This window comes from Zophobas morio, unplaced genomic scaffold (genome assembly GCF_036711695.1).
Source record: "Zophobas morio isolate AGI-343-1 ecotype UQ-CSIRO unplaced genomic scaffold, CSIRO_AGI_Zmor_V1 ptg000030l, whole genome shotgun sequence".
Taxonomy (NCBI): Eukaryota; Metazoa; Arthropoda; class Insecta; order Coleoptera; family Tenebrionidae; genus Zophobas; species Zophobas morio.
In genome coordinates, this window is record NW_026972135.1 from 11,533,097 (window position 1) to 11,556,920 (window position 23,824).

The 23,824-nt window shown below is 34.6% G+C and overlaps 4 protein-coding genes across 7 annotated transcripts; all 4 read right to left on the reverse strand.

Annotated features, from left to right (window-relative positions):
- Positions 1-202: 202 nt before the first annotated feature.
- LOC135138794 (uncharacterized) lies at positions 203-12,550 on the reverse strand. 3 transcript variants are annotated; one of them, XM_064068812.1, is made up of 5 exons: positions 12,409-12,550; positions 1,081-1,359; positions 844-1,027; positions 617-793; positions 203-560 (listed from the first exon to the last, which is right to left on the reverse strand). In XM_064068812.1, the coding sequence occupies exons 2-5, from the start codon at positions 1,353-1,355 to the stop codon at positions 351-353; spliced, it is 846 nt and encodes a 281-aa protein (XP_063924882.1). In that variant the 5' UTR covers positions 1,356-1,359; positions 12,409-12,550; the 3' UTR covers positions 203-350. The 3 variants fall into 3 exon arrangements, with proteins under 3 accessions (XP_063924882.1, XP_063924884.1, XP_063924883.1); XM_064068814.1 differs by lacking the exon at positions 12,409-12,550 and adding an exon at positions 9,982-10,083; XM_064068813.1 differs by lacking the exon at positions 12,409-12,550 and adding an exon at positions 9,665-9,934.
- Positions 12,551-15,433: 2,883 nt separating this feature from the next.
- Positions 15,434-17,475, reverse strand: LOC135138369 (glutathione hydrolase 1 proenzyme-like). Its single transcript, XM_064068335.1, has 7 exons — positions 17,460-17,475; positions 16,883-17,410; positions 16,393-16,828; positions 16,159-16,349; positions 15,876-16,116; positions 15,715-15,828; positions 15,434-15,666 (listed from the first exon to the last, which is right to left on the reverse strand). The coding sequence occupies exons 1-7, from the start codon at positions 17,462-17,464 to the stop codon at positions 15,493-15,495; spliced, it is 1,689 nt and encodes a 562-aa protein (XP_063924405.1). The 5' UTR covers positions 17,465-17,475; the 3' UTR covers positions 15,434-15,492.
- A 2,128-nt stretch (positions 17,476-19,603) lies between these two features.
- Positions 19,604-22,183, reverse strand: LOC135138121 (glutathione hydrolase 1 proenzyme-like). Its single transcript, XM_064067994.1, has 8 exons — positions 22,123-22,183; positions 21,637-22,037; positions 21,060-21,587; positions 20,570-21,005; positions 20,336-20,526; positions 20,053-20,293; positions 19,892-20,005; positions 19,604-19,842 (listed from the first exon to the last, which is right to left on the reverse strand). Exons 2-8 carry the CDS (start codon positions 21,639-21,641, stop codon positions 19,663-19,665), a joined length of 1,695 nt encoding a protein of 564 aa, XP_063924064.1. The 5' UTR covers positions 21,642-22,037; positions 22,123-22,183; the 3' UTR covers positions 19,604-19,662.
- Positions 22,184-22,309: 126 nt separating this feature from the next.
- LOC135138169 (alpha-tocopherol transfer protein-like) lies at positions 22,310-23,806 on the reverse strand. Of its 2 annotated transcripts, none has more exons than XM_064068065.1 (5): positions 23,660-23,806; positions 23,091-23,377; positions 22,863-23,046; positions 22,636-22,812; positions 22,310-22,587 (listed from the first exon to the last, which is right to left on the reverse strand). In XM_064068065.1, exons 2-5 carry the CDS (start codon positions 23,363-23,365, stop codon positions 22,405-22,407), a joined length of 819 nt encoding a protein of 272 aa, XP_063924135.1. In that variant the 5' UTR covers positions 23,366-23,377; positions 23,660-23,806; the 3' UTR covers positions 22,310-22,404. The 2 variants fall into 2 exon arrangements, with proteins under 2 accessions (XP_063924135.1, XP_063924134.1); XM_064068064.1 differs by having other exon boundaries at positions 23,091-23,380; positions 23,660-23,805.
- Between the last annotated feature and the right edge of the window lie 18 nt (positions 23,807-23,824).

Genomic DNA, 23,824 nt, shown 5'->3' on the forward strand with positions numbered 1-23,824 from the left:
TTAGATAAACAAAAAGTGTTAAAACTAGCACTAAAAATATCAACAAAGTAACAAATAAATAAATCGACATTGCAATAATGGTGATATTCTTCCAGACAAATTGCAGGTCCACTGCCTTCTCACTTTAAATATGGCAACGTAGCACAAAAAGCAGATCCAACAAATATAACTAATCACCGACTATAACAAAATTATAAGACCGTTTATCAAAAGTAATGTCTAATCATCATAAGAATATATATGTAAATCATATAAGTAACCAGTTTAGGATTTCCGCTCAGTTCATGATCTAACTAACAACTATTTGATACACATGCAAACTTGGATCACTATCTTTCCTCCATTACATCTTAAATTTTTCTCTTTTGGCCTTTATACGTTTTCCTGAGTTGCTCTTCCGCATCAAAAAATGGCTGCATCTGTGAAATTTCCTTCTGCGTTTCTTTCATAATTTCGTCGAAGGAAGCTAAGTCTCCACCATATTCTTCAGGAAGATATGACGCTGGGACGAAGTTTTTATGGAAATTTTCCATATTTGTCCCAGGGGGGTGTGTATGGAGCTGTAATCACAAAATTGAAAAGGTGAGCCAACCTATGCTATTAAGGGTATTCTTACAAGATCAAGTAATTCGCTTTTGATAAAAATCTTGAAAAGATTAAGAGTCTTGTCGAAGACGTAGTTGCTGTTGAGGATGTGGATTGTGTGGAGTTTGATTGGCAGTGCCTCTTGTATGTAGCGCAAATATGAAATGATAGCACCCATTTTGAGGCACGTGAGGTGCATGAAACCAACCTAAAATGGTCATCTATGTTAAAAAATCTGTTATTTTATTTATGAATTACCCCTTTTAAATCAATAATTACGACTATTTCCTTCACTGGGTTTTTTATCTGAATCATCAGTGATGGTATAAGACTTAATTTTATTCCGGCTATTATGTTACAACGCCTGTAGTTTGTGTCCAGTAACCTAGCACAAACTACTACTCTATTGTCTTTCATTCTTTTAGGAATAACACACAGACCTCTGGAAAGAAGACAGTTTTTTTTTTGATAATTTTAACCTTCAGGAATACTTACATGACGTCCATAATACTTTTTAATTCTTCGCCACTCACGTCATAGTTATCAAAAATCTGTGGAACTTCATTTTTGATTCGGAAATAGGCTTCAATTGCTTTTTTTGTTACATCGATATCGTTTTCACACGATATGAGGAACAGGATGATAAATTCGTCTTGTATCTTTGGTAGCGTGGTTTCTTTCAGCCAGTTCTTGATGGTGTCGAGTGCCTCTTGAGTTGTTCGTTTTTCAGAAATTACAGTTTCAGCTTTGAACTGAAATGGGAGCGCCATGTTGCTGGAAAATATTTATCAATTAATTATTTGCAAGTATAATTTTCTTTTTGTTCACAGAACCAGCTTCTTCTAACAATTTGTAAAATTTGTTTCGTTTTTTGAGCAAACAGAACAACTTATTTTTTTGAAATAGAGACAAGTAGTTTTTACCGACTTCAAGGATCCATGACATACAAATCTGGTTTGTTTTTAAAATTGTACGAGAATGTCAAAACCTAGTAACACATATTTCTCATGTTTTAGTAAACCTACGTTTAGTGTTTGTTTTAGTGATCCAAAATTACTAGCACACATTATTACTATTTCTATTTTCATTTGAAACGTACATTTTACAAAAATAAAATAAAATAAAATAATATAATTAAATTCCTTAACCTTATTAAGTTTTTGTTTAATATCTTTAACGCTGCCAAAATTAATATCACACAAACGAGATATATATGATATACACTGTGAACTTTACCATTTTGAACAAGTTTTAAGTTTTTTGTTGTGAAAATAGGACTACGGTATTAAGAAAATCAAAGCAAATTGGAAGCCCCGCCCCACCCGCCCTATCTTAATTGCAAAATCCTTATTTTTGTACAAGAAATTACCAGTGAAACTAGTTCTTAAGTAACTGTGTTGTACAAGGAAACTATATGTGTTAAGTAAAAAAGAAAGTCAAAGATTAAGCCCCACCTAGACCCGCCCAGATCTAAATTATGATGAATATTTTATTCGTTTTCAGACCGAGGCGAGGGGAGGAGCATAATTGCAGAATCCATATTTCCATACAAAAATTGACCATTTTGAACAAGTTTTTGCTTTGTTTTTCCTAATATTCGTAGTCTTCTTTTCATAACAAAAAACTTAAAACTTGTTCAAATTGGATATGGATTTTTCATATACGCTCCGCCCCTCGGTCTGACAACGAATGAAAAAATCATCAGAATTGAGGTGAGGGTGGGTGGGCGGGCCTTATATTTTGCCTTCTTTTTTAACATACGTAGTATTCTTTTCCGAAAAGGAAACCGAAATCATGTTTAAAATGGTATAATCGTAAATTTTTTTAGCAATTCGACTTATTTTTTGGCTCATTTAGTTAGCTTGCGATTTTTTCGAATAACAATCACTTTTTAGTGATACGTAATTTCAATACTCCTAATTATGCAAGCAGCTATAGTGACAGTTTTTGTGAGACATTATCAATTGTAACAATCATCTTCTGGACTTAGCCAAAGATTAAGCCCCACCTATACCCGCCCCGATCTAAATTGTGATGAATATTTCATTAGTTTTCAAGTCGAGGGGAGGAGCATAATGACAGAATTCATATTTTCCTACAAAAATTTACCATTTTGAACAAGTTTTTGCTTTGTTTTTACTAATATTCGTAGTTTTTTGTTGTGAAAAGAAGACTACGATATTAAGAAAATCAAAGCAAAATATATGCCTTAATATACGTACTCATCTGTTTTAAATTTTTGTTGTGAAAAAATGGGTACGTATATTAAGAAAAAAAACAGGCAAAATATAAGCCCCGCCCACCCACCCTACCTCAATTGTGATGATTTTTTTTATTCGTCGTGAGCCAAGAGGGCGGAGCTTAATTGCAAAATCCTTATTTCTCTACAAGAAATTACCCTGTAAGACATATTTCTTAGCAACGTATTTTTCAAAAAATACTATATATATTAAAAATTAAATGGGTGGGGCTTATCTTTTGACTTTTTTTTTACTTAATACATATAGTTTGCTTTAAACAACACGATTACTCAAGAACATATTTCACATAGCAATTTCTCGTAAGAAAACAAGGATTTTACACTTAATCTTCGCCCCAAGAATTACGACGGGTAAAAAAAATCATGACGATGAGATAGGGCGGGTGGTCAGGGCTTATATTATGTCTTAGTATACGTAGTCATCTGTTTTAAATTTTTATCGTGAAAAGATGACTACATATATAAAGAAAAAAATTGGTCTAAAGAGTTTAGACAGTACTTCCCTCGCTGTCGGAAACTTGACGACTGCATGCCTATTGTGTTTTTTTTCTCATTACATTTTTGTAGTGGGAATTTAAAAAAAAATTGCGATGACGTCATCAACATTTTTGCAAGGACACGTATATCAGTTGGGATAGATGTAGTGTAATACTAAGAATAAAATTATTATATTCTCAAATTTTCGGGAACATGAATTGGGTCGTTTTGAATATTGATTTGTAATAATCAATAAAATAACGAAACAATTTACTCACGTATACGTATCAGAGGCAACTGAAAATGTGTATGTATAAACATTCTTAATTTAAGATGACAGGCGTAACAGCATACGTGAGAGTCAAACAGAGAAACTATAAACAAAACGACCATCGGTTTTATTGCGTCGACTTCCGCTTATTATATAAAACATTGGGTTTTATTTTAATTCTTGACGGTGAAATTCACAATTGGTTGATTATAAACATGTCTATTTCACATTCGCGGAACCAAGTGAACGCATAAAACAAATGCAGGTCTGTAATGTTAAAGTCGATGTAAATAAGCGTGCTACCCTTATGTTTCAACCGAGTTTTTCCTTTAACAAATTTTGTGTCTACCAAATTGGGTTGGTTCGGGTGTAATACTAATAATAAGTGTTGCCTAATTTAATCAATAAAATAAATTGACTTCATTAATTTTTTTGAACCACCTCTTAAGAAAATCTAAAAAATATGAATGGAATGATAAATCACAAGTACAAACTCATCATATTTTTTGCATTTTAGATAGGATTTATTCAGCAAAATTTAAGGTTGACGTCATAAATTTTTTAGGAGGGATGAACAAATACATTTTGAACAAAAGTTTACCATGCTTATAATAACTTTAAAATATTCCCAAGATTTCAAAGCATTCGGTTTTGTAATTCCTGATTAAATCGATAAAATAAATTCACGCCTTCATTAATTTTTTTGAGTCACCCTGCATATGCAAATCCAAAAATATGAATGGAATGATAAATCACAAGTACATACTCATCATATTTTGTACATTTTAGATACGATTTATTCGGCAAACTTTTGAGCTGACGTCATCAGTTTTTTGTAGAAGATAACCAAATATATTTTGACTAAAAATTTATTATGCTTTTTATAACCTTACAACATCTGCAAGATTTCAAAGCATTCGGTTTTGTAGTTCCTGATTAAATCAATAAAATAAATTTACGCATTCATTAATTTTTTTGAGTCACCCTGTATATGCAAATCGAAAAAATTTGAATGGAATGATAAATCACAAGAAAAGACTCACCATATTTTGTACATTTTAGATAGGATTTTTTCAGCAAAATTTTGTGGTGACATCATAAATTTTTTAGGGGGGACGACCAAATACGTTTTGATCAAAAATTTACATGCTTATGATAGTTTTAAAATATCTTCAAGATTTCGAAGCATTCGGTTTTGTAGTTCCTGAGTAAATCAGTAAAATAAATTTACGCTTTCATTTATTTTCTTGAATCACCCTGTATATGCAAATCCAAAAAATATGAATGGGGTGATAGATCACAAGTACAGACTGATCATATTTTGTACATTTTAGATATGATTTATTCGGCAAACTTTCGAGCTGACGTCATCAAGTTTTTGGAGGGGATAAGCAAATATATTTTGACTAAACATTTATTATGCTCTTTATGACCTTAAAACACCTGCAAGATTTCAGAGCATTCGGTTTTGTAGTTCCTGATTAAATCAATAAAATATATTTACGCATTCCTTAATTTTTTTGAGTCACCCTGTATATGCAAATCCAAAAAATATGAATGGAGTGATAGATCACAAGTACAGACTCATCATATTTTGTACATTTTAGATATGATTTATTCCACAAACTTTTGAGCTGACGTCATCAAGTTTTTGGGGGGGATAAGCAAATATTTTTTGATTAAAGATTTATGATGCTCTTTATAGCCTTAAAACATCTCCAACATTTCAAAGCATTCTGGTTAGCAGATTAAAAATTAAATTTCAAAATATTGTTTTATAATTTTGATTTTTTTTCCAAAAATCTGGACGTTTCGGGTGAAAAGTCGATTCAGAGTTGTAAACTACATGTGTAGGACTATGTTATTTTATACAATTGAAAACCCATTTACTATGTACAATTTTGAAGTGACGTCATCGCATTAGTGGTGGGGATGATTAGACAAATTTTGGTTAGCGTTTTACCATCTACATGATATTCTTAATATAAGTACAAAATTTCACAACAGTCGGTCGAGTACTTTCGGAGATTATCTGTCTAATAAAAATCCGGGACGGCAGACGGACAGACGGACAGACGGACAGACGGACAGACGGACAGACAGACGGAAATGGGAGACCTATTTCTTCGTCTTCTAGGGGTCATGAAAGATCGAGAAAACGTAAAAGTAGAGAGTCGGCCGACGGACTCGATTACAATACTTCCTTTGCTTACGATCGGGAAGTAAAAAGGACAAAATATAAGCCCCGCCCACCCACCCTACCTCAATTGTGATGATTTTTTTTATTCGTCGTGAGCCAAGAGGGCGGAGCTTAATTGCAAAATCCTTATTTCTTTACAAGAAATTACCATGTAAGACATATTTTTTAGCAACGTGTTTTTCAAAAAATACTATATATATTAAAAATTAAATGAGTGGGATTTATCTTTTGCCTTTCTTTTTTACTTAATTCATATAGTTTGCTTTAAACAACACGATTACTCAAGAACATATTTCACATAGCAATTTCTCGTAGGAAAACAAGGATTTTACACTTAAGCTTCGCCCCAAGAAGTACGACGGGTAAAAAAAAAGATCACTATTGAGATAGGGTGGGTGGGTGGGGCTTATATTATGCCTTAGTAATACGTAGTCATCTGTTTTAAATTTTTGTTGTGAAAAGATGACTACATATATTAAGAAAAAAAGGGCAAAATATAAGCCCCGCCCACCCATCCTACCTCAATTGTGATGATTTTTTTTGTTCATCGTGAGCCAAGAGGGCGGAGCTTAATTGCAAAATCCTTACTTCTCTACAAGAAATTACCATGTAACACATAATTTTTAGCAACGTGTTTTTCATAAATACAATATATATTAAAAATTAAATGGGTGGGGCTTATCTTTTGACTTTCTTTTTTACTTAATACATGTAGTTTGCTTTAAACAACACGATTACTCAAGAACATATTTGACATAGCAATTTCTCGTAGGAAAACAAGGATTTTACACTTAAGCTTCGCCCCAAGAATTACGACGGGTAAAAAAAATCATCACGATTGAGATAGGGCGGGTGGGCGGGGCTTATATTATGCCTTAGTATACGTAGTCATCTGTTTTAAATTTTTGTCGTGAAAAGATGACTACATATATTAAAAAAAAAGGGCAAAATATAAGCCCCGCCCACCCACCCTACCTCAAATGTGATGATTTTTTTATTCGTCGTGAGCCAAGAGGGCGGAGCTTAATTGCAAAATCCTTATTTCTCTACAAGAAATTACCATGTAAGACATGTTTTTGAGCATCGTGTTGTTCAAAAAATACTATGTATATTAAAAATTAAAGCCACATTGAGATTGAGACGGATGGGTGGGGCTTATCTTTTGCCTTTCTTTTTTACTTAACACATATAGTTTGCTTTAAACAACACGATTACTCACGAACATATTTCACATAGCAATTTCATGTAGGAAAATAAAAATTTTACACTTAAGCTTCGCTCCAAGAATTACGACGGGTAAAAAAAAATCATCACGATTGAGATAGGGTGGGTGGGCGGGGCTTATATTATACTTTAGTATATATAGTCATCTGTTTTAAATTTTTGTTGTGAAAAGATGACTACATATACCAAGAAAAAAAGGGCAAAATATAAGCCTCGCCCACCCACCCTACCTCAATTGTGAGGATTTTTTTATTCGTCGTGAGCCAAGAGGGCGGAGCTTAATTGCAAAATCCTTATTTGTATACAAGAAATTACCATGTAAAACATGTTTTTGAACATCGTGTTGTTCAAAAAATACTATGTATATTAAAAATTAAGGCCACACTGAGATCGAGATAGATGGAGGGGCTTATCTTTTGCCTTTCTTTTTTACTTAATACATATAGTTTGCTTTAAACAATACGATTACTCACGAGGAATTTTTCGTAGGAAAACAAGGATTTTACACTTAAGCTTCACCCCAAGAATTACAACGGGTAAAAAAAATCATCACGATTGAGATAGGGTGGGTGGGCGGGGCTTACATTATGCCTTAGTATACGTAGTCATCTGTTTTAAATTTTTGTTGTGAAAAGATGACTACACATATTAAGAAAAAAAAGGGCAAAATATAAGCCCCGCCCACCCACCCTACCTCAATTGTGATGATTTTTGTTATTCGTCGTGAGCCAAGAGGGCGGAGCTTAATTACAAAATGCTTATTTCTCTACAAGAAATTACCATGAAAGACATATTTTATAGCGGCGTGTTTTTCAAAAAATACTATATGTATTAAAAAGTACAGTGGCGCGAATAAAGTTTGGATAAAGGGTAAATTTACTTTGCAACTTTTGATAATACAACACAAGTTTTTTCATTCCTTATGCTCTCGGGAACCCCTCCATTTTGTTTGTCGGTGCATTTCGCAAACACCAAATTTGTGTATTACCCAAATTTTTATCAAGTAGGCTTTATATGGCGCATTAATTCTTGGAATAGAGTAGCAGATTTTGCAAGTTCTATGAATGCAGCCGATTTTGTTACGTAAGAGTTCAAATAATAAGGTATTATTTTGCATTAACGTGCGTGTTCCTAGAAGGAATCCAGTTAACAGACATGGACTCCATCTAATTAAAGAGTATTTATAAAACATTTCGTGATGGTTGCAAAAGGTCGGATTTGCGTCAAAACTTCATACGATGATTTTCGGGTCCATTGTGTGCGGATTTGTGAGATTATAACAGTCAACGTTATTATAAATATTTATTTCATTTTTAACGTACATAATTTTCTGCATTTTTGCATTCTTTTTATGAAATAGACACGTAAGGAATTTCCATTCTCGATCGACTGATTGGGTTCTACGTGTTTGTATGCGTTTGTTGGGAGTTTTGGTGGAAACATTTCTCTCATAAAAATTTCATTTTGGCACACACATTTACAATTTAAAAACTATGAGAGAGAATGTAAAGTATGGACAAGAAAAAACTGGTATTTCCAAGTGCGTGGCTTAGAATTTGCATCAAGTGGAATAATGTTCGAGTGGAGTCAACTAAATTTTTTTAATTTTTGAAATAATTCAGCGGTTTGTAATAAATCTAAGTGTCAAGTCGGTGCTTTTCTGGTCGTCATAATTTGATTTCGGTAATCAGGAATACGAGTAAGTACATAGAAAAATTACACACTTTGACTTGCTTAATGTTTCTAAAATTTTTTACAAAAAAAATGAGCCGCCCTGTCCGTTTTCTAAGGACACGTGCACTCCAGACCAAATATAAACAAGTATGCTTTCCTAACATAATGCGTTCGAATCATAGATAGTGGCGCAGTATAGGTGATTAAAGTATGAAGTGTTAATGAGTTCATAAAAACAAGCAGTTACACATTGTATCATTAAAAAAAGGTTGGTTGTTGTAGATAAACGCAGACAAATTTCCAGGTTATAAAAAACATGTTTAATAAATATTTATATATTCAATAATTTTCTGGAAGGACGAATGAATAAATAAATAAATAACTTCATTATGTGGTTGTTCAGACGCAACTTTTTCTTCAAAGACGGAATATCAGTTATAAAACACTGCAACAGAGTTGCCTCAAATATATTTGTCGACTATACAACTAAACTAAAATTTAAATTTAAATTGTGACCTCCATTGAGATCTATGAAATGCAAAGTTTGACTGCAATAAGTTCGAAATAGGGAAGGTAGATATAAAAATTTATCTCAAAATTTAAAAGATTTTGAAATTATGCCAAAAATTTTTTGAATTAAAAAAATGCAAATAACTCTCAAAGGTCATTAACCGACTTATCTTTAGATGGTACAAACCTGTTTATTTACGATTCAAGTGCAATAACATTTTTAGGAGTGACAATATATTATAGGTTCTTAGTAAGAAAAAATGAGGAAATCTTAAACAACTAAGTCGGACAATAAAAGTCACATTGGGCAACCAGTGATCACCTAAAAATGAATGATAATTACCTGTCTAAAATAACGATCTTTTAATCGCAGGGACCTCAACCACTTACAAATCTCAGCGAGTAATTTTTCTCCCTTTTTGATATTTTAATTAACGGTATGAAAATTTTCAAGGTTACTTACTATGTATTTCTTCGGTAGAGACTTTTCACGCACGCAAAACACAGTCATTTAACAAATTTACCACTGTTTCATATTTTGCTTCAAATACAAATTTCGTATTTTCATTTACAGTTAGTTCTTAAAAAGACACAAATAATATTGACACTATTTCCGTAATAAGTGATTTATAATATAAATAACTTCAATAAGTTTGTTCTGGAAGGATCACGAATTTATAAAACTGATAAAAAAATCACAACAATTGTAAGGTACTTCACGTTATGACTAACTCAGTGTTCGTCTACAGTTTATTAAACAGTACTTTTCTTGTTGCTTACATGTTAGTGGTACCGGTTTCCGAACCAAATTCTTTCTTTACACCGCACCGATTCAAGGCACTCACTGTCGAGTTCTTTGCAGCGGTACCTCAAAACTCTGGACGACCGATACCTTGAAAGAAGTATCAGTAGAGTTTAAAAAAGTCATCTGCATGCGAATCATGTTGACATGCATTCAACGTGCAGAGAATATTTAGTATTTTAATTAAACATTTAAAGCGTAATTACTTAATTTAATTACTCTGACAGTGACTGACAAATTTCAATTTTATTTATGAATGACTTGGTTGTTGGGGTTGTCGTGAAATCTTTTCTAACCGCTTTTAAGACTATTTTAAGTCAAAACTATTAAAAAGTATAATAAATGAAGCAAATTCTACCAGTACATTAACATTTTTGAGAATTTTTTTAATAAAAAATTTTTGTTTTACGGTTAAAGAAAATGTCCCGTTTCCGTCAATCTGTTCACTAGAAACGTATCTGTTTGAAACTTTTTACGTAAACGTCGTGATATGTTTATTTTTAGTGTGTTGCTTGATTTGGAAGTCATAGGAGATACATATTTGTTTAAATCAAATGTGTGTTTACTTTGAAGTTTTATGTCGTGTTATGACCTATGACGTACGAATCATCCTCGAAATGTTTATATGGTTTTGAGAATGATTTTGTTGTTCGTCCGCAGGCCAATGCTCTACCTTGTCTTACCTTTCCAGGTATGGTCGAATGTGGTGCTAAATTTTAAAATTATGGTTGCTGGCTATGTTCGTATTTTTTTCATAGTAAATGGACGTTGTAAAGTTATCGTAAACACGGTAAATTTTCAATCAAAATAGATCTATTTATCCCCACCAAAAAATGAATGACGTCATTACAAAATTTAGCCTAATGCCTCCTATCGAAAATGTGCAAAATGTGATGAATTGACTTATCATTGTCTACTAATTTTTAGAATCGCTTATACAGGCTATACGTGGTAAATTTTTAATCAAAATATATTACGTTAATTAATTCAGAAAAACGCGCTTGACAAAAATTCTAAAAAATATGTAGTGTCATTAAAAAAAAGTTGGACGTTGAAGCTAGAAGATAAGAGGCCCCTTCTGGCCTAAATAAAACTTATTTGTTTTTAATTTGGTTATTAGAAAAATACAATTTCTTCTTCGACTGACAGTTTGTTGACACATATGATCTCGAGGTTGTGCAAAATGCAAAATTGGCCACTTCCGGGCGTTCCACTAATTTATGACTTGCAGCCATGCAGCCACCTGCACAAAGAGCTGCCGCCTGAGTTTTGTTTGCAGTATCATTTCTCATTTTTATTTTGCTTTTTTTATTGTTTAATATAGTATACCGCACACTTTAGAATTATTACATTTGCATTCATATTTTTTCGATTTGCTTATACAGGGTGATGCAAAAAAATAAATTACTCGAAAATGTACTTCAAGAGCGAGGGAAGTTGTGTCGAAACAACTTTTAAATTTATTAAATAATGATAATATACAAATTGGTTTAGTCTGGTTTCAGTGAAGGCTATTGACTTTACGTTACCAGCAGTCAAATAAGTTATTAAAGCGTTTGTTGAGACTAGAAGGAGAAAGGAATACAAATATTACATTACGTAATCTAAAAAAACGCTTTAATTATGTGTATCATTTTTAAAATCTATAGTAAATCATAGATGAGTTATTCAGAACGTGTAAGATTACTTCAACTTGTATACACATTATAAAGACAAACCAGTAAATTTCATAACATTTTTTGTAATACTTACCAATAATCTTGAATTTCTGTCCAAATAATTTTTTTAATGAAACTAAGTTTTAAATTTTTCGGGTGTACTCAATATTAATAATGCTGTAATATTTTCCTTTAACCAGTACCTACTTCAACATACTTTGCACGTATTTTCACAAATAAATAACTAGAGCAGTTAAATCTTAAGTGAAACAACTGCACATAAACATAATATAACTAAATTGATCTGAATCATGTATAATCGATAATATCATAAAATAGATTACTGTCATTACTGATGTCATTATAAGTCATTTTAGCACATTAATTTCGAAAAAAAAGCTGCAATTGTAATGAATTATTGCCTTGTTTGAAAAAGACTTGTTCGTCACTGAATAATAGTTACCTAGAAGTTTATAAATTAGATATGTAGAATTATACAAAGAAAAATCGCTGGCTAGAAAAATGGCTAAAAGCTGTGATTAAAATACGCAATCAAAATTAGCATATTAAATGTTATTTGATATAAGTAATTCTGGTAGATTTTTTAATTTAAAAGTAGCATTCGGGTGATAAAAAGTCTTAAAATTTATTGTGTACAATCGTAACAGTAAAATTGCCGCAAATAGAACGTTGTTAGCGTTTAATGCAAATTGAATGTATGTATTGTTAGTAATAATTGAGACTTACTTATCTATAAATCCTATTAGTTAGATGCTTGTTCGGTTCAAATTCAGGTCGTACTTATATTTTTAGTTGGTACTGTCGAACGCTATTCTTATTCTTTTGTGGGAGCAACACACTAACAACTACACTGATCTGTCACATACTGGTTACCCCGGTGACCCTCTTTGCCCCAAACACCCCCCACCGTTAGTAGACGTCGTCTTCTTGGAAACTGGAATGTTTTTTAAAGTACCTATATTTTTAAATTAATATAACATATTATAATTATAATATGTATAATTTAAATTAACTAACAAAATAGATTGCTCTTGGTTCTGCAAAAATTTAACATCTTAATTCCTAGAGAAAACTCTAGACTTAATGGTTTAATGTATGTTAAAGCTATTAGAATTAATCCATTGGTCATATCACCTGTATTTATTATAAGTATATTAATACTGTATGTGATAATTTTGTAATTTTTCTTCACCAACTAACTCATATTCGTGATGATGTCATAAACAATTTGATATATAATTTAGATGGTTTATGTTGATGATATTATAATACTTGTATTAATTAACAATATTATATCAATTAGTGTTAGGTATTTCCATTGTCAATACGACTTTATTCTTGTATTTTTGTATTTCGTGTAATTGGGTGAAAATTTGTCAGAAATGAACGTTTATTAATATTATTATTAATATTTAACTTAAATATTGTCCGTATACACTGTATTCTCAAAGTTTTAATACATTCGTTTATTGATTTATTAGTTTATATCTGGCGAGTACATAATTTGTAGTCGAGTCGTCCTTGGAAAAATGACAAATGCAAAAACAAAAATAGCGGACAGATTTTAACAATATTTTTAATAAAATCAATATGATTATTACCTTCAAAGAATATAGCCCTTAATAACAAGAACTTTAATAAACAAAATGGTCTAAAGTTATTTAGGCAGAACCCCTCGCCCCTGAAGTACATTCGAACAAATAGAGGTTCTGCCAACTATAATTTTTTTTAGGTTTTCTCGAAGGACACGAGGACACCAACTTTAAATTTCCTAATGAACTTTTAACTCGTTTGGAGAACGATTTTGGGTATTTTCCCCAACTTAATCAAAGTACACGATTACGTTAATCATAAATACCTATTAACAAAACTGGAAAGCTACGGGTTTAGAGGGGATTATTAGACTTCTCTTATATAAGTAGTTATAAATTATTATTAAATATACGGAAAAAATGGCAGGTGATAGGTGAAAACCTTGCTGTTTTTTCTACCTTATTAATTCAATAATTTTAGCTTACAAATTAATTTGTTATAGATTGTGGTGTCCCGATTTGAAAAATTAAATTTCGCGCCGAGAAAGAAAATAAAGCCGCGAAACTGTATTTGAAAAACAAAAAAATTGGTCCAAGATTATTTTTGTTGAAACATCCTCTATATTTATTTTAGACTATAGTCTTCGGTAAATATTTATTTATTAATGAGTTGCTTTTGAAAAATTTAAAAAAATATTGACGATGTTAGCGACTGAACCCGGACAGGAATCTAACCTTTCATTTATAAAACATAATTAACAATAATTGTAAAGTATACTTACTTAGAATATTTCTCATTATTGCAATACTTTCCGAACGAATCCACAATAATTAACAGGTACCCAATTTATAAACAGATTAACTTTAGCAGTGATTCGTTAAGTATAAAAAAATTTTTGGGATAACCAATCAATCAGCATTACTGCGCACCGTTCTAAGATCTGACTTTCCAATTTGTGTAACTTTTTCCGCGGCCCCATTAAACTTCACTTTAATTAAGTATTTTTCCTAATTACTTTTATTTTGGGTTTTTTGTATTTGAAAGCTGACTTAGGAATTTAAACGGAAATACAAAAATTAACCCCTTAGGTGTACAGTTCCTACAGGAAGCCTCCATCAACAGCCTCCCTATTAGCAAACCTTTTTGTCTCGTGCTTGACTAAACGTAGGAAATAAGTGCTAATACCTGCGGTCAAACCTCATTTTAAAACCGTTATAACATGCAACCGTTAAATTCTGCATAAAAACGGTTTGTATGTGAAATAGTGAAACTATAAGTAATACGAAAAAGAAAGAAAGCATGCCATGCCAATAAATACGTTAAAAAATTAATAAAGATCAGTCCACACGGATGCATCTTTGGGCTTGAGTCTTATATCTATAAATAACAGTTTTGCAATCCGTTTTTACTATAATAAATAGGGAATATAGGTAGGTATATGCAGTTTGTACTAGTAGAAAGCTATCATGAGATGCCATTATTGTTTTAATGAATCACAGAAAGATATATTTATCCACTATTTCTCATTTTTAACTTTATTTATCACGTTGATAATTGATTTATTTTTGTCGAACGTTTTTAATTTTTATCATCTTCCATTTTATCAGTATCAGTTATTTTATAATTAATGATAAATTTAGTAAAATATCCGGCAACAGTTCCTGTTGAGTAACTTAACTGTACACAAATATTAATTATCGTGCTTTTAATTTGTAGCGTAAAATAAATCATAGTTCCTTATCTAGTCTATGCACCAAGTGAATAATCGAAATATTCTCTAGCGACATGTTCACATTTATCACAACACTGTTTCCATTGGATTAGAAAGGTCAAGGTGGGTATATAATTTACAATCGCTCGTGTAAAACGCGTTGTCTATTTTCCACAAGAGTCAAAGGTGATTAAGTCTCAAATTTCCTCACGTACTTTCCTCCGAGTTTTTTCATTAATTCGCGTTCCCCCAACATTTATTCAGTCGACTTTTTCACCATCACTTACGGCTACATGAAAGTTATTTGATTTCTCATCATTCCTAGGTACATCATGTGATCATTTTTCTTTCTTTTTATATTCATGTGGTCATTTTGTTGTTGCCCCATTTTTTCACATTCTTGATTAAAACTTAATTTATCACGCAAATCTGAGTGTTTTGTTAATATGTGGAACAAATTTAAATACGCCAAAATTATCCTAAATTCGATAAATAAAACACAATCGTATTTTTTAAATTATAATATTGATAAAACGTCACACAAACAAATAAAATTCATTGACCATTTAAGTACCATCAGTCGTACTGTAGATGTACTCTTCGCCACCCCCTCTCCTTGGATCAAAGGTACCAGAGAAAGTACCACCCTCTCTAGAAATTGAGGTTACGGCATTAAAATGATCAGGGGGTGCCACTATGGATACATTATGTCCAATCATGGTAAGAGCGTCCAGGAAATCCTATTAAACAAAACTTACACTTCTAACCGTTCTCTGTGCACGACATACCTGTGAGTACCCTTCTTCCACCAGTAGCTGCATTGGAAACAACTGATGGTGCAACCTCTTATCCTCAACAGCATCTTTAATCGTATAATTAAACCACAAATTCTTAATCATAACCTAAAACGAAAAATTACACCTCCACCCACCAAAAAAGAAAGTCGTACCAACGCCACAGACGTGATAATCTTTGTTCCTCCAGATGCACCAACCACCAGTCTAACATCCCCACTATCATCCACGACAATGGAGGGATTCATCGACGACATGGGCCTCTTCCCCGGTACTATATAGTTGCTCGGAGACGGCGGTACCCCATAGACATTATCAAACCCCGCCGACGAAAAATCATCCATCTGGTCATTCAAAATAATCCCGGTACTCTCAGAGGCAATCCCAGCCCCAAAACTACCAAACTTAACCACAAACCAAACAAATTTTCGTACTTACCTATAGTTGATGGTACTCGTCACGGACACCGCGTCTCCGTTGGGCGCCAGCACACACATATTGGCAGTACCGTGGTCCAAAGGCTGCGTCACGTTAGCCCCATAATAACCCGGATCTTCAAACGTTTGATTGTCAAAAATGAGGGCACGTAGTTCTTGGGCGAAGCTTGTCGATTTTAGTTGGTTGACTATCTAGAAGTACGACCTAGAGCGGTTCGGTTTGAATGGTACTAACCTCAGTGACGTCGACGAAGTCGGGATCGCCGAGTTCTGTGCGTTTGGCGAAGCCGAATTTGAAGCTCTCGATGACGCGCTGCCAGTTGGTGACTGAGGTGGGTTCGGAGGGGTCGAGGAAGTCGTTGAGGATGTTCATGATGAGGCCGAGGATTAGACCGGAGCCTGGGAGGGGGGCTGCGTGGAGGGTTTGGTTGTAGGGGAGTTGGAATGGGATGGGGGTTAACCACAAAGGGGTGTAGTTGTTGAGGTCTTGCTCAGTGATGATGCCACCTTTAGCCTGGATGTCTTTGACGAAGTCTGACGTTAGAGCACCGTTGTAAAGAACGTCGGCACCGTAATCGGCTATGAGTTGCAAGGTTTTGGCCAGGCGAGGTCGCGTGATTTTTTCGGATTCGGCATACGTTTGGTTTGTTGTTGGATTGATGAAAATCTCCCTGAAAGGTGAAACAAGGTTGTAAGGGATAAGTTTGAAGATACGATATACGTACCGAAGGATATTGTCTTTCATTATGACCTCCTTGTTAGCTTCACTAACCTCCGCCACGTATTTCGTCACGGGGATTCCCTCATTACACAAATCTATCGTTGGTTGTATCAAATCCTTCCAAGCTACACCCCCTCCGTACTTATTGTAAGCTTCCCAATATCCCCTCAACTCTCCTGGTACTGCCACCGCCAATCCCCCTCTAATCGCAGAATCCTCGTCACTCCCAAACATCGTTTCGTTGGCTTTTTCCGGAGCTGTTTCTCTAGCAACCAAAAAGTGGCTCTTACCTCCATCTTTTATGTATATGTTCATGAGAAAACCGCCACCAAGACCCATGCAGTCGGGTACCGAAACACCCTCGCAGAAAAGTGAAGCGATTGCTGCATCCACCGCAGTACCATTTTTCTTCAGAATGGAAGTACCGATCTGGGCACAAGCGGGACCGTTGGTTACTACAACCCCAGTGGGGATTTCTTCAGGACGGGTGGTGACTAGAAGAGTTGAGGCGAAAAATAGGGTTTCAAGCAACCTAAAACCTCGTTAAGAAAGTTTGGAACTTTTTGGTTGAAAGGGTTTACCTCATCTTGTTAAAGCAACACTATGAAAAATAGTGAGTGAAGTAAGTGAAAGTGCAACTAATGTTTAATTTTTTTTTTTGTGATAAGATTAAATCAAACAATTCACTTTTTTTTGCAAGACTTGTACATCTTCATTTTGCACATTTTGAGTTTGATAAGATAACAATGTGTGAATTTTTTGTAATTTTTCATAGAAGCAGATGACGTATATCTGTTACATTTTTTACTACACCACAAAATAAACAGCAACTCTCACACACTAGTTCTGAAAAGAACCTTTGGCGGGTCGACCGAGGGGGGACTCTTGGAGCTCGATAGGTATAGGACACACAATAAACATCGATCCAATGTTAACTACATACATAGAACAAGACTTGAAAGACGAAGAAAAACGAAAGAGAACGGAAGAAGTTAACAGAAATGTATTCAAGAGAAGTAAGAAAAGTCAAAATATGATGAGAGAGATATATTAAATGAAGTTCAAAAGCTCAGAAAAGTAAAACCAAGAAAACAAGGGAGAAATTAAAGCAGAGATAAAATTATTAGAAGAAGAGAACGAAGATAACAAATTACATAGAAAGAAACAAAACAAAAAATAACCCACTGAGGGTTGATAACAAAGGACGAGACACAACAAAAATTAATACAGAAGATACAGACACTCTTCGTAGAGGAACTTCAAAGCGACAGGTTTACATTTATCACAACGAATGTCTTTCTAAAGGAAAACAAAAGTTAATGTAGGTATATAATTTACAATCACTCGTGTAAAACCAGTTATCTATTCTCCACGAGAGTCAAATTTGTCTCAATTTTACAAATTCATAATAATAGTAATAATAATAAAACTTGCCATGTTTTATCACTCATATAATCATTGTTGAATGACATGCTTATCTCTCATATCTCAACGTTCACTATAACCTTGCCAAATGATACCGCTAATTCCGCATTATTGTTTCAGCAATGACCGAACTATGAAGTACCAACTTACCCGAAAGTACTGTTTAAATTACCGCGTCATAATAGCACTTTTCGTAAGGTTTATATTTCAATATCAAATTCTCTAATTGGACACGGGTGAAAACTTTATTCAGCAATAACATAATAAGAAAATTTTAGGTTTGGTTTTAGACTTTATTCGATCATCTGTGTTTGACCATCGCATCAGGACCTGACCTGTTCTGGATTGACTTGACCGTTTTTATTTTATTTTTATGAAAGGGAAACTCTCATGGGCACCAGGGACTTAGATTCGATCGCCCCTGGTAGTGCCTGGACTCTTACCGGCTAAAACCCCTTCCTCGACCAGCTCTTCTCCAGCCCCCCCGGAATCGCGTTAACATTACTTCAGGGAGGTGGCTGGTCGCCAAATACTCCTATTTCCCTTTCATTTTATTCTTTCAGCCTCTAGTTCTTTTCGTTCTTGTGCTTCCACTATGTGTACTATGTAGTTTTCTTCCAGTTTCCTTCATTTTCTTTGTTCCTGTATCCCATCTTCTCTGCCATGTGTCTATTGTTTTTTCCCTTTCTTCAGCCCTGATTTCTTCTGCTATAATGTCTATTTTAGCCCTTTCATGTATAGCTGTTTTATCTGTTACCAGGAGTTCCATCGGGTGTTCTGCTGTCAAGACCTGTAGAGCAGCTCCTGGCACAGTTCGATACGCGCTACTGACTCTCAGTAGAGATTTCCTCTGAGTGTTTTCTAGTGTGGCTTTATTTCTTGCCGTCTTGACCGCTTTTTCCACACTGGTGCTGCGTAAAGTAGTACTGAGTTTGCAACTCCATTTAGTACATATCTCCTAGTATTACTCGCGTGTTTGCCATTAGTCTTTGTTTTCCTATTGCATTACAAGCCTTGTTTGCGGCGTATTTCACTTGACCTGACTTGACCTGACTTGATCGGACTTGACCTGACCTGATCTGACCTGATTGTTTGGTGAAAATCTGAATTTCTCGCGATTATGATGAGAAAATGAAACCCTTCCTATCTGCCTGTAATTGATATTCTGCGTTAATTTAGCAGCACCGGATTTATTTCTGTCTGCTGTTGTTGAATATTTGTTTGACTTTATAAAGCAAATCTGAGTGCTTTGTTGATGTGTGGCACAATTAACCGAAGTCCAATAAATAAAACACAATCGCATTTTTTGATTACATTGTTGATAAAATGTCATACACATAAATAAAATCCAGTGACCATTTAAGTACTATTAGTCGTACTGTAGATGTAGTCTTCCCCACCCCCTCTCCTTGGATCAAAAGTACCAGACAAAGTACCACCCTCTCTAGAAATTGAGGTTATGGCATTAAAATGTTCAGACGCAGACAGTTCAACTATGGACACATTATGTCCAATCATGGTAAGAGCGTCCACGATATCCTATTAAACAAAATCTACACTTCCAACCAACGCTCTGTGCACGACATACCTGTGAATACCCTTCTTCCACCATTAGCTGCATTGGTAACAACTGATGGTGAAACCTCTTATCCTTAACAGCATCTTTAATTGGATAATTAAACCACAAATTTTTAATCATAATCTAAAACGAAAAATTACAACTGCACCAACCAAAAAAGTAACTAGTACCAACGCCACACCCGTGATTATCTTCGTCCCTCCAGCTCCACCAACCACCAGTCTAACATCCCCACTATTATCCAGCACAATGGAGGGATTCATCGACGACATGGGCCTCTTCCCCGGTACTATATAGTTGCTCGGAGACGGCGGTACTCCGTAGACATTGTCAAACCCCGCCGATGAAAAATCATCCATCTGGTCATTCAAAATAATCCCGGTACTCGCAGAGGCAAACCCAGCCCCAAAACTACCAAACTTAATCACAAACCAAACAAATTTTCGTACCTACCTATAGTTGATGGTACTCGTAACCGACACAGCGTCTCCGTTGGGCGCCAGCACACACATATTGGCAGTACCATGGTCCAAAGGCTGCGTCACGTTAGCCCCATAATAACCCGGATCTTCAAACGTTTGATTGTCAAAAATGAGGGCTCGCAGGTCTCGGGCGAAGCTTGTTGATTTTAGTTGGTTGACTATCTAAAAGTACGACTTAAAGAGGTTCGGCCGGAGTGGTACTCACCTCAGTGACGTCGACGAAGTCGGGGTCTCCGAGTTCAGTGCGTTCGGCGAAGCCGAATTTGAAGCTCTCGATGATACGTTGCCAGTTGGTGACTGAGGTGGGTTCGAAGGGGTCGAGGAAGTCGTTGAGGATGTTCATGATGAGGCCGAGGATTAACCCGGAGCCTGGGAGGGGAGCTGCGTGGAGGGTTTGGTTGTAAGGGAGTTGGAATGGGATGGGGTTTAACCACAAAGGGGTGTAGTTGTTGAGGTCTTGCTCAGTGATTATGCCACCTTTAGCCTGGATGTCTTTGACGAAGTCTGAAGTTAGAGCGCCGTTGTAGAGAACGTCGGCACCGTAGTCGGCTATGAGTTGCAAGGTTTTGGCCAGGCGAGGTCGCGTGATTTTTTCGGATTCGACATACGTTTGGTTTGTTATTGGATTGATGAAAATCTCCCTGAAAGGTGAAACAAGGTTGTAAGGGATAAGTTTGAAGATACGATATACGTACCGAAGGATGTCGTCTTTCATTATGAGCTCCTTATTAGCTCCACTAACCTCCGCCACGTATTTCGTCACCGGGATTCCCTCATTACACAAATCTATCGTTGGTTGTATCAAATCCTTCCAAGCTACACCACCTCCGTACTTATTGTAAGCTTCCCAATATCCCTTCAACTCTCCTGGTACTGCCACCGCCAGTCCTCCTCTTATCGCAGATTCCTCGTCACTCCCAAACATCGTTTCGTTGGCTTTTTCCGGAGCTGTTTCTCTAGCAACCAAAAAGTCGCTCTTACCTCCATCTTTTATGTATATATTCATGAGAAAACCGCCACCAAGACCCATGGAATCGGGTACTGAAACACCCTCGCAGAAAAGTACAGCGATTGCTGCATCCACCGCAGTACCATTTTTCTTCAGAATGGAAGTACCGATCTGGGCACAAGCGGGACCGTTGGTTACTACAACCCCAGTGGGGATTTCTTCAGGTCGGGTGGTAACTAGAAGAGTTGAGGCGAAAAATAAGATTTCAAGTGACCTAAAACCTCGTTAAGAAAATTTGGAACTTTTGGGTTGAAAGAGTTTACCTCATCTTGTTAAAGGAACACTATAAAAAATTGAATGAAGTGTAGATATTTAATTATTTTAGGCGATAAGATTAAATCAAACAATTGACTTTTATTCACAAGACTTGTACATCTCCATTTTGAACATTTTGAGTTTGATAAGATAAGAGTTTTTGCATTTTGTATAATTTTCCATAGAAACAGATGACATATGTCTGTTGCATTTTTTATCACACAACAAAACAAAATATACCTAGTGGTCAACAGTTAACACCAAAGCAGCTTATCTTTGTTTCATATTTTCTTATTCTGTTTGTTTATCTTCTTTCATATACTGCGCATACCCCACAAAGTCAGAGAATTTTGTCGAAACTATTCCCTACATAACGAAGATTTTAGAGGACAAGTAAAAACCCTGAAAACTAGAGTAGATCAATTAGAAAAGAAAAAAATTAAACTAATACTGAATTATATAGGAAAAAAAAACAAAATAAAAAAATAACCTACTGATAAGAAGTTTGGCAACATGGCAACAAAGAACGAGACACAACAAGAAAGGAAATCTAAGTGAAATCTCAATTATCTGAAACAGTAAAATGGTGAAATTATCCACACTCTAAACTCTAAAGTATATTCGGTTGCCTATTCACATTCAGAAATTAATTATCCTGTTATAAATAAAAGGCAAATAATATTTCCAAGGTCTACTCCAAATATATTTTTTACTGTACACCCGTTAAGTGAAACTTTAACAGCTAAATAAGAATAATTCTATCGTCTTCGTAACCACTAAAATTTCCTCAGTCGTTCTTCAGCTTTAAAAAATGGCTGGTTTTGCACAAGCTCTTGAAGCGTTTCTTTCATAATGTCTTCAAAAGAAGCCAATTCTCCACCGTATTCTTTCGGTAGAACAGACGAAGGTACATATTTGTGGAAATTTTGAAAATCTTCTTCAACAGAATGTACTTTAACCTGTAACTTACTGTGAAATGATAGTTATCTTCGTGGTATTTTTTTCACCTTTGTCAACAATTCGCTTTTGATGAATATTTTAAATAAGTCTATGAATCGGTACAATATATAGTTAGCGTTCAAAATGTGGGTTTCTCGTACTTTTAGAGGCACTCCTTCCTGAAGATACTTGAGTCCCGATGATATTGCTCTCATTTTCACGCACGTGAGATGCATGAAACCAACCTGAAGGCAAAATAATACCCAAGGCGAACTAGTTTATAATTTTCAAATACCCCTTTCATGTCTATAACCAGAATAGCTTCATTTGGAGGATCATAAATTTGGCTAAGGTGTAGCAACATGATACCCAGCCTTATCAAATATATAACATCACAGTTGCGATAATTTGTATCAATCAGCTTTACTATGATAACCGCAGTGTTGTTATCCATTCTTGTCGAAATAACGCAAACTCCCCTAAAACGATATGAAGCTAACGAAAAAAAATCTTTGTTACTTACGCTACACTTAAGATTTTTTTCATGTCCGTGTTCTCCAAGTCACAATCGTTGAAAATGTGTGGTGCTTCATTCTTCACTTTGAAGTAAGTTTCTATTGTATTCTTAACAGAAGCAAGATCATTCAAGCACGATAGAAGAAATAAAACGATGAATTGTTCCTGAAGTGGAGGCAAAGACTTTGTTTTCAACCAAGTTTTAATAGCATTAATGTCACGTTCTGTGGTTCGTCCATCTTCAATGATAGTTTTTACGTCGAATCGAAACGGTAAAGCCATTTTCCCCCAAAACTGCTGTTATTATACATCCATGATAAATTTATAGGAAAAAATGCGTACAAATTAATTTTTATTTTATCATAAAACTTATCCAGAGAGCTACAAAAAACACTATTTTTGAAGATTTGTTGTGATAGAATTGTTGTTTAGATTATCATCAATTTGAAAGTTTGAATTGATGATGCAATGATTAAAAACAAAATTTCAAAAAATACGTGGCTCTCTTTGCTTGTATCATTAGTTATGGGAAGTTTATGGGTGATCTTATTTTAATTATATTTTAAAGTCACTTACCCTACTGACAGATTAGCAGTTTTAGATGAAAAATAAATTATTTAAACTAAGCGTTGCACTCATTTCACCACTCTACGAATAATTAAGTTCATTTTGTTGTATGAGCAAACCTTATCATTGTGCAGTTTAATGCTTCGTAAGAAATCGTTTATCAGAATGAAGACT